Genomic DNA, 11038 nt, shown 5'->3' with positions numbered 1-11038 from the left:
CCTGTATAAGGGCATCTATTTTCACTTTCATAGAAGCTCAACAAGGCATAGAGGGACGGGCTTATAAACTGGTGTGAGCGCCCTTCGGTTGGCGTGGTGGGACTAAACACTGGCCGCAACTGGGACCAGCCCTTTAGTCCCGGTTTGTGGTATGAACCGGGACTAAAGGGTGGTGGGCCAGGAGCGTGGCCCATTGGTCCCGGTTTGTACCACCAACCGGGACCAAAGGGTCCATACGAACCGGGACCAATGCCCACGAGGCCCCGGCCGGCCCCCTGGGCTCACGAACCGGGACCAATGCTCAGATTAGTCCCGGTTCGTGACTGAACCGGGGCTAATGTGAAAACTGCCCTGTGACCTAAGCCCTATTTTCTACTAGTGTTGTTGCCATCGAGGATAAAAAGAAGGGGTGCTCATCATATTGCTTGAGTTAATTCCTCTACATCATGTCATCTTACTTAATGCATTAATATGTTCTTTATGAACTTAATATTCTAGATGAAGGCAAAAGTCGGTCGATGTGTGGAGTAATAGTAGTAGATGCAGAATCGTTTCAGTCTACTTCACACGGATGTGATGCCTATGTTCATGATCATTGCCTTAGATATCGTCATAACTTTGCGCTCTTCTATCAATTGCTCGACAGTAATTTGTTCACACAACATTTGCTATCTTGAGGGAAGCCACTAGTGAAACCTACCCCGGGTCTCTTTTCCATTATATTGAATCTCGTTTACATCTTACAAGTTTCCGATCTACTATTTTGCAATCTTTTACTTTCCGATCTATAAACCAAAAATACCAAAAATATTTACTTTACCGTTTATCTATCTCTATGAGGTCTCACTCTTACAATTAACCATGAAGGGATTGACAACCACTAGTAGAAAACAGGGCTTTGGTTCAGTCCAGGCCAGCCCATTAGTCCTGGTTCAGCCCAGAACCGGGACCCATGGGGGCATAGGTCCCGGTTCGTGAGGCCAGGGGGCCGGCCGGGCCATCGTGGGGCATTGGTTCCGGTTCATCTGGCACCTTTGGTCCCGGTTCTTGGCTCGAACCGGGACCAATGTGCCTCGCTCCTGGCCCACCACCATCGGTCCTGGTTGGTGGCTTGAACCGGGACCAAAGGGTGTCCTTTGGTCCCGGTTCGAGCCACCAACCGGGACCAATGATCTGCCTATATATACCCTCTCGCCGGCGAGCAGGTCACTCCACACTGCTCTGGTTTTTCTGGCCGGCAAGGGGTGGGCTTTGTGATGCTCTAGCTCACCTCCTATGCACATGAGGTGTTCGATGAAATGCCCGAGCCACACTACTTAAGCTTTCTCCTCTCCAAGCTCGACCTCCAAACTCCATTTTCCTCAATATTTGTCTAGGTTTAGCGGTCCGTCACGTCCCGTCCCCATCTTCACCGCCGTCGATCGCCCATGCTGATCTCGTCACCGGCACCACCTTGGTGTGCCTCTTGTTCTTATCTTCTTTCTGAAAGGAAAAAATTCTTACTTGTATGCTTAGATAGATACTTGTATAATTTTCTTACTTTTATTATTGCTTCTTATTATATAGTGCGATGGTTTTGGTATCCGCCCCCGTCGGCCCTCGTTCTGTCTATGATTTGGATGTGGTATATATTATCCTTTATAACTATTTGGTTCATTTATTGTTTATGACAATTATGCCGACCAACGTGACATAGATTTTATTTATCTAGGAGGTATGTGAACCGGAAATTCCAACCGACCCTATTGTCGAGAGGTTATATTTAGTTGAAGAAGAAAACAATTACTTGAAGGAAAAAATAATAAAAATTAAGGTGGAGAAGATGATATTGGAGTTGCATGTTGCGGATGTCGTAGTTGATCACAAGATCAAGATGGATGCAATGCGCTTGAAGATTAGAAAGATTAGAAAATATGCAATTCATACCGAGGCTTGGTATCATTATGTCGTTGGGTCAATTGTTACCTTGGTTGCGATTATGATCGCATTTGTTGTTGCATTGAAATGTTTTACATAGTTCAATGTATGGATATATGGTTTAATTAGATGCCCTGGAGAGCTATATGTTGTTCAATGAGAACTATGTATGTACTTTGGTTTTAATGTGATGATGAACTTCTATGAATTTGGTCACTTATCAATTCATGATGTTCTGTAATGGTGTTTGACACACTTAATTATATATAATATGCACGCAGATGAACCGACAATGGATGTACGGTGATAGACACACCTCCGAGTACATTAAGGGCGTGCATAATTTTCTCGAAGTGGCTGAGGCAAACAAGCAGAATTGTTTTATCTTTTGTCCATGCCCTATATGTGGGAATGTGAAGTCTTACCCTGACTCGAAAACCCTTCACACCCACCTGCTTTATAAGGGTTTCATGCCACATTATAATGTTTGGACCAAGCACGGAGAAATAGGGGTTATGATGGAAGACAGCGAAGAAGAAGAGGACGATGACAACTATGTGACCCCAGAATACGGTGATGCTGCAATGGGGGAAGCTGCTGAAGATCAAGAGGAACCAGGCGATGTGCCCGATGATGATCTCCGCCGGGTCATTGTTGATGCAAGGAGACAGTGCGAAAGTCAAAAGGAGAAGCTGAAGTTCGATCGCATGTTAGAGGATCACAAAAAAGGTTTGTACCCCAATTGAGAAAGTCAAAAGGAAATGCTGCAGTGGAAGGCGGAGAATGGTGTGCCTGACAAAGGATTTGAGAAGCTACTGAAAATATTGAAGAAGCTTCCAAAGGATAACGAATTGCCCGACAGTACGTATGCAGCAAAGAAGGTTGTGTGCCCTGCAGGATTGCAGGTGCAGAAGATACATGCATGCCCTAATGACTGCATCCTCTACCGCGGTGCGTACGAGGATTTGAACGCATGCCCGGTATGTAGTGCATTGCGGTATAAGATCAGACGAGATGACCCTAGTGATGTTGACGGCGAGCACCCCAGGAAGAGGGTTCCTGCCAAGGTGATGTGGTATGCTCCTATAATACCACGGTTGAAACGCCTGTTTGGAAACAAAGAGTAGGCCAAGTTGATGCGATGGCACAGAGAGGACCGTGAGAAAGACGGCATGTTGAGAGCACCTGCTGACGGGTCGCAGTGGAGAAAAATCACCTCATCTACCAATAGAAGAATATGATTTGAACAAGCAAAACAGGAGAATCAACAGAAGTTTAGAAGACCACAAGTAACATAGCCACCATAAGCATTAATGATTCATATACCCAAATACAACATTACAAGTTCTACTCAAGTTATACTCATAATAGACATCAGCAACTACATTCACGACATCAGCATCAAACTATCTAACAAGGCTCCTCTTAAAACGGAGCTCTAATCAGACTGGTAGTCTGTGAAGCCGGTAAACATGGAGTCGGAGATGGTGGGGATCTCCGTCTCAGTGGAGGAGCAAGCATCGTCGGGAATGGTGGTCGCTGGAGTCAGTGGCAAAGGGTTGACACCCTCCTTAGGTGTTGCTTCCTTCGTCGGCAGATCGACAAAAAACTTAATACGGATGAGCTGCGGGTTCTCCTTAAGGAGGGTCGCCAAGCGGTCCTCAATGCCGCATGACTCCTTGAGTGTGGAGTTGACCCTAGAGGAAGCTACGTCATCGGTGGAAGCCATAACCTCGAAAATGATGCTAGCACCTTCTACCACACAATGTATACGTATATATGGAATTCTAGGATGTCATCGCAAACTACAAGGATATGTGTGTTAAATTCGAGGATGCCAACACACATATCACTATTCCGGCTTGTTGGTTGACTTTCAGCTCTCCGAGTCTTCCCAACTATCACCTTTCAAGTGGTGTTATATATCCCAATCGGTGAATCCCATTAACAAATCTCTGTGTCGTTTTCGTGCGATTACTTTTAGTCCTCGGTAGATCGAGTACGTGTCTTTGTTTTTTCTAACAATGATGAAATGAGATCGATAGCGCGATGAAAACTAACGTAGATAGAATGTGTGAGAAATAGGGGAAATGAAAAGAAATGCAACAAGTAATAGTTATAAGTCCAACTCACCAATTTTATTTCTTGCAATATTTGTATTTTGTGCTCCGTAAGCCGAGTGTATTATACCGGGTACTCGGCTTACCGACAGTGCCATCACAGAGCCGTCAGCGGGCGGCGTGCGGGCCACGTGGCAGGTACGGTTTGCCCTGAGTTGAGATATAAACCGAGTGTTTCGGCGGGGAAAGTTCGGCTTACCTGAGTGTACGCCATGTATTTGTATTAAGCCGAGGTCACTGGGTTGACAACATACACGCCGAGTCATGCATGTTCGTTGTGTGCCCTCAGGTGCATACTCGGCTTGGGTTCGCATAAGCCAAAAACCCTAGTTTCAGCACTTGGCTTACATATTCTTACTAGGCAATGTGTGTTTTTCTAGTGTTACAAGCGAAATATTTCTCTAGGATGTCCTTTATGTTATACCATTTTGGATCTCCTTCCGTTTGATAACCCTTCATGAGCTCATCATCGCAGAAAGGAAGTGAGGTGCATGAGGATAGGGAGGGAACGAGACGGAAGCGGCCTACGCAACACTGACGTCACCTGGAGCGTGGAAGCTGGGACTGCCGGACTGATGTTCTTTTATCGCCGGGCGTGTAAAAACTATGCATACATGACTCTTTTTCTTTGTGAGCAGGCATGTGATCTGACGCTCGTGGTGATTTGGCGAGCGCTATGAATCAGACTTTATCTGAGTTTCGAAATTTCATTTACTCACGGATGGAGTAATTTCCAGTTTGAATACAGTACGAAAGGAATTGAAGGACAACCCCAAACACCTAATTATTCCAGTTGGGAAAGAAGACAACTTTAGAAAAACCGTACTTATGCCGTTTTCGCAACATGGAGCGAAACAGAACACGATACTAGCTCCATGTTTAGCTATTGAACAGCTTGAGACCGGACCGGACGTCCTCGCAGTGCCGGACGTATGGCTTGACACGGGCCACGTCGACCTCCTCCCTCGCCCGGCACCCGAGGATGGGCGGCGAGTGCAGGCACGGCTCAACGGACGTGGACCGGACGCACACGACGTCGGACATCTCCTTGTCCCAGTCCGGCCGGAGCAGGATCCACGGCTTTACGCCGGCGAAGCCGTAGGCAACATACCCGAACGTGGACCAGGTGCTCGTGGCGATTTTGTCGCAGTAGCTGAGCAGGTAGATCTCCGCCAGTGCCTTCTGGTTGTGCTCGTTGGAGGCGGACTCCTGCTTCTCCTGGTGGCTCGGCTGGTAAACCGCCACGATCTCCCCTGTCTTGGTCGGGTTCTCGTAGTACATGCCCCGGATCTTGTCGTAGTATCCCGAGTACAGGGACACGATCAGCACGGCCTTCACCTTCCCATCGCCAGACGCGTTCGCCGCCGGCTCCGCCTTTCCGAGCTCCGGCAGCAGCCGCTGCTCCTTGATGCACCTGGTGAGCTGGTCGTACATGTTCTCGAACTTGACCGGCCTCTCCGGGAAGATCCTGATCTGGAACCCGATCTTCTCATCCACCCCCGCGAGGTATGCCTCGTAGTACCTTCTCACGATCCCCCACACCCTGTTGGTCGGGTGCAAGAGGTACCGACCGAGGTGGTGGAACACCGCCTCCTTGTACGGGAACATCCTCGCCAGCTCCTTGTCGTACATGGGTGTCAGGAACAGCCCCATCGCGAAGTAGCTGTCGGACTTGAGTATCATCCAGCCGAACTTGCCGAGAAGCCGCTGGTCGTCGTCGCAGAAGATGTTGTCGGACAGCCTCTGCCCGATCTGCTCGAGGTGGAGGTACACGTGTGCCGGAAGGGATGACGCCGGTGTGTCGTATTGGATCACATTATTCTTGAGCATGTTGACGTAGCTCTCCGGCGCACCAGCGTAGAGCTTCATCGGATTCCCCTCCGGGAACCCGTCGGGGAGCACCCAGGAGGTGCCCGGGAAGGGCTCGCAAAAGAGTCCCTCCTGCTCCTGCGGCACATTGACGAGCATGACCCGGCCGGAGAGCAGCGCGTAGAGGAAGGTGGAGGCGATGGCGAGCATGCGGTTGCCGAGACCGTTCAAGGGGAACCACACCACATACTTGCACTCGGAGCTGTCGGCGTTGCGCCCCGCCTGGAGCTGCTTGACGGCCGTCCGGTAGCGCTGCGTGCCAGGGCCGCACTTTTTGTGGTACGCCTCGTACCTCCGCAGCTTCTTCACGAGGTACGGGGAGAGCGGGAGCGACGATGGCTTCCGGTACAGGGACGACTTGTATCGGCTCTCGCAGGTGGATTCCTGGAATGACGCCGAGAGTAGTCCACCTAGAAGCTTGTCATGGGATGGAGTTGTGGCTGGCGCAGACACGTTCTCTGCAGAGGAAATTTGACTGACCCGTCAGCTACTAAAAAGAAAAGAAGGCTTTTCTTTTGAAGTTTTTTACATCGATCCAAAAAATGGATTGGGTTCCACTATCAAAAGGTGATAACCGAGAAAAAAATACGAGAAGAAGATGCAAAACTGAAAGAAAAAAACACATTTGGTCTAGGTGCCATGAGAGCTGTTATGCATAGGAGGCTCATTGCACGAACTTTTGAACTTTAGCACGATGCTACATACCCAACCATCCATCTATAAAATAAAGTGTAGCGCACCATCGGACCGACCATCGTGCAAGGATGGGACACAAAAGTCTCGGTAGTAAAGTAGTTTCGAGGTACCACATGCACAACAAGTTAGTAAAACAAAGAAATTCTGAACTTCTCGGGATCAAATTTTGGATCCCAATAAATCCCGAACATTTTTCGATGGCAAATTTAGTTGTTGCGAGGTGGGCAACTTTGTTCCAGTTTATCTCTTTTGTCAGAAAATTGCCATGTTTATCAATCTCGTCTTAACTAAAGTTGCCATGAAAAGGTTCGGATTGCCATGCTTAAAATTCGAATGTTCGGGATTTATCTATTTCGCCAACTTTTGGAGTCTTGCTGACGTTTGTCCTACAGTTATACTGTTCCCTGCTCTAGGTTTCAAAATATTTTCCCAGGTTTTAGTTCAAGAACTAACGGCATCTTCCATGCTGACCCGCAAACCGGACACCACATCCATCCGCTGATCAGGGTGACCAGTCCACGGACACTGATGCGGGAGCCAGTAATTCAAAGCTATGCATAAATATTTCAAACTGCATTTTTGGAAACCGAACGAATTTTATGCAAATTGGATGATTTTCGTATAAAGCGGAGCACATTCATTACATTTCATACATTTTTTAACTAAACCATACTCTAACCTAGTCTAAATAATCGTCTGCGTCCGTTCGCCATGTCTGACCGACCATGAGCCCCGGAAACTGTGTGCACATCGTGGGGCTGTGCCACGGCTGTTGCGATGCTGCCAACCTCCTCCTCGTCGCCTTCGTTTGGCATTTAACTTCATCCACTGCTTGGTTGATCTCCTTAATGGCGGCTTATAACCGCGCCTGATAGACGTGGTAGCACCAGTGATCGCGGTGAATTATGGGACTGGACGGGGGCCTTGTGATCCCGAGTGATGCACTGGATGCGGCCTCGGCGAGTGGATGCGGTCGGGGACCTCCGTGTGCTACGAGGGCCTGCAAGGTGGGGCATACATGGCGCGGAGGAGGTGATGTGATGTCGTGCTGTAGATGGGCCCGGTCGGCAACGCTGTTCTATAGGCGGGTCCGGCGGCCCTGTGCAATGTCTCTGGTGCTAGGCGACGATGGATCTGGTGAGGTAGCTCCTGCAGTCAGGGGTGGTGCCACTGTAGGGGCGGGTATCGTCGGCCGCCCCGGGTAACTGCATGATGTGATTCCAACTTTCCAAGTGGCCAAGTCCAACCCCGATTTTGGATGGCATGGACAATGTGACTGCATGGATATGCAACAGGAAAATTGTTCGTTTGTAACGTGGTCTAAGACTTAAGTAAAAAAGGCATAGAAGCAGCCCAGTTGCAGCCCAAATTCGATATCTTATATGTCGAGTGCCGTCCATGTAGCAGGAAATCCCGAAAAATCTCCAATCAAGCGCCTAACCTAGTTGTCGTCGTCGCCGTCGCCGGACACAGAAGTTCGCCCCACAGGACGCTGGGCACATAGCGAATGGGAGAACGATAAGTAGTCCCCGGTGTGGCATACGTGGAACTTGTGAGGCAGGACTGACAGCGGAACAACATCAGCTCGCACAAATGTCAAGTTGCAATTTGCAACGCAGCAGGTATACTCAACGGTCCAATCTAATATATTTTTCCCCATATCAACCTTAAATTTACGTTAATGTTAACGTCCACACATGTGGCACGAAGTAACATGGCTCACACGCCTTCATTACCATCCATTTTTGCCACGTCAAAACAGATGACATCAGCAAAAATCTTTTTGGTTTTGGCTTAAAAATGTTCTATCTCCTAATTAAAAAATTCAATCAAAAATCCGTTTTCATCATTAAATCTGTCTTGACGAGATCTTGAAAACTAGATCCCATGTTGATATGTTTCGACGATTTTTTGACCAAAAGTTGCCATAATGTTTACACTGTAGTTGCCATAGTGTTTACACTAAAGTTGTCATGACATGTTTTATCTATGTTTTTCTTCTAGATTTAAAGCTACTGTTGTATTTTCAACTACGTTTTACGGCAATTTTTATTAATTGACCATGTCAATTTTTAGTAATTAACCACGACAAATATAATGCATGCATCATGACAATTTTGAGTATCCATCATGGCAAATTTAGTATTTTGACCATGGCAATTCCACTTTTGAGCATGGAAATTATTTTTTATGAACCATGTCAAATTTAGTGCATGTATCATGGTAATTTAAGTAATTCACAATGGCAATTTTAGTTTATGGTTCATAGCAAGCCTAGTTTCTTAATTCCCGTTTTATAATATGCCAAAATTTACATTTAAAGGTAGAAGAAAAAAAATAGCTGAAACATATCATGACAACTTCAGTGTAAATACCATGGCAATTCATGTGTAATAGACATGACAACTTTTAGCCCCAAAACAAGTCGTCGAAACATATTGATATGGGATCTAGTTTCGAAGATCTCGTCACGATGGATGTAATGGTGAAAATGGATCTTCAATCGGATTTTTAATTTAAGAGATAAAACATTTGAAAAACTAGAAATTCAAAAAGATTCCCATATGCATGCGTGCGGTGACGTGACGTAATCTGTGTTTTATAGGGCGTGTCGGCGGGTGTTACTCCCACCACACGTGTGGGCATTGTCAGCGTCCTAAATTTATGGGCTTGTAGCCAATTATTGAACCTCCTGATGTTGTAATGTAGGGAATCCATAAGAAAATAAAATCAATTGCTGCTTATTTGGGTCTCTCTCGGTTATATACTGAATCTAAAAGGTCTAATGAAGCTTCTAATATGCAAAGCAAATAGAAATACAAGCTTTGTTTCCTGAACAGGAAGTACTCCTCAGTCAATGTTTGCGACTGTGACGTGAGTTATAGACATGGAGTTGGACATTTTCGGCTAGGGACTGGATCATTCAAGCAGCGAGATAGTAGTTATCTTGATGTTTGTGTTGTATTTTGTGTTTTTTTGTTTGTTACATTATCTAGTTATCCGGAATGGTGAACTATTACGGATTATTGGTTATGTTAATTTTGAGAGCATCTAGCTTCGTACTTGAGTTTTATGAGGTTTGGTTGAGCAGGCATGCATTTGTACGTCAAAAAATTTAGACCTTAAATGTTTTGCCCCAGGTAAGTTTAATTCCTGGATCCGCCACAGCTGCAGTGGCCTGTCGGACGGTGTTCGGTGCTAGGGCTGCAAGGAGGAAGCTGGAGCGGGGGCCCCGGGCCCATGGCTTGTTCGTCGTGGTGCTGGCCGGGATGGGCTCATCCGACCGATCCATGTCCGGTTGAAGTCCCAGCTTGTGCGCTGGCTTCTCACGGGTAGCTTGAGGTGTGCTCCTGTGGGTGCTAGAGTTGTTGAGCTCTGTCGTCGACGACAAAAGTCACGATGCCTAGGGGGACCGGCTCCGATGATCCCGACGCTTTTGACTTGTCCAGATCTGCAGGCCTATGTAGGTATTGGTGTGTTCCAAGCAAAAGCCATAACATAACTATCGGGTGCCGTCGATGGTGGCAGTTTTTCGGGCATTGTTTCCCTTCTTGGAGGCATCCCCGTGGAACTCCACTTCCTCTACTAGGGGCTTGGGCTCTCCGAGTAAAAACCTAAGCTCCAGATGGTTTCCGGAGTGGGATACGGCAGCACCTTCGTCGTTTCCTCCTTGGGTATGTTTCTTGGGAGAGCTAGATTGTGCTTAGTGCGACCAGTTTCTCCTGGTGGAGGCCAGGGCAGCGGCCCCAAACGGCTGATGTGTGCCTTGGCGGCGACCTTCGAAAGCATTGCGCGAGGAAGCTCCATGAGGCGGTGCAGCGGCTTGGCCTTCGCTTCCGTGGAAATCTTGGGATAATTGGTTTGCAGGTTTGTCAGCCCGGTCAACGTGCCCTAGCAGAGGCGGTTGGACAGTATGTCTGGGAGGAGCCCCCAGATAGGGTGTAGCGTTCGTGGTCTGCGTGTGGTTGTCTTGAGCAGCGTGCACTGCGATCATCTGCGTCGTACGTCATTGCCGGTCAAGAGTGTGTGGTGGCATGTCGGGTTGACAGGCCTAGGATGTGGTGTGGCGTTCATGGTCTAGGTGTCGTTTCCCTAAGCAGCATTGGTTGCGGGTCATGTGACGTTGCAACTCGAGTGCGAGTGGTGGCATGTTGGGGTGGCGGCCTCGAAAGGTGGCAATGGTGGATTGCGTAGGGCACAGCCTGGCAGATGAAGGTCAGGGCGGCGATCAAGAGATTTCGGCGGCATCGAGCGTGTTTGACCTCGTGTTGTGTGGGCAATGAGGTTGCTCTCCATGTAGGTGTTGGCATCAGGGCTTCTATGGCAAAAATGATTGGGAGCAATGTCAGAGACATGACATTAGTTGAAGTAGTTCGCTCCTCTCGAATGTGTCTGTGAGATTGTCTCGGCTGGTTTGCTGCCGTGAAGTCAAAGAT

At 47.8% G+C, this 11038-nt stretch overlaps 1 protein-coding gene across 1 annotated transcript; it reads right to left on the bottom strand.

Moving 5' to 3' along the window:
* Positions 1-3355: 3355 nt before the first annotated feature.
* Positions 3356-6161, bottom strand: LOC120970796 (galactoside 2-alpha-L-fucosyltransferase-like). The gene is made up of 3 exons (XM_073506218.1): positions 4945-6161; positions 4237-4274; positions 3356-3669 (listed from the first exon to the last, which is right to left on the bottom strand). Exons 1-3 carry the CDS (start codon positions 6054-6056, stop codon positions 3356-3358), a joined length of 1464 nt encoding a protein of 487 aa, XP_073362319.1. The 5' UTR covers positions 6057-6161.
* Positions 6162-11038: the final 4877 nt, after the last annotated feature.

The sequence above is a fragment of the Aegilops tauschii genome, unplaced genomic scaffold (assembly GCF_002575655.3).
Source record: "Aegilops tauschii subsp. strangulata cultivar AL8/78 unplaced genomic scaffold, Aet v6.0 ptg000547l_obj, whole genome shotgun sequence".
Taxonomy (NCBI): Eukaryota; Viridiplantae; Streptophyta; class Magnoliopsida; order Poales; family Poaceae; genus Aegilops; species Aegilops tauschii.
This window is presented reverse-complemented; position numbering and strand designations above follow the sequence as displayed.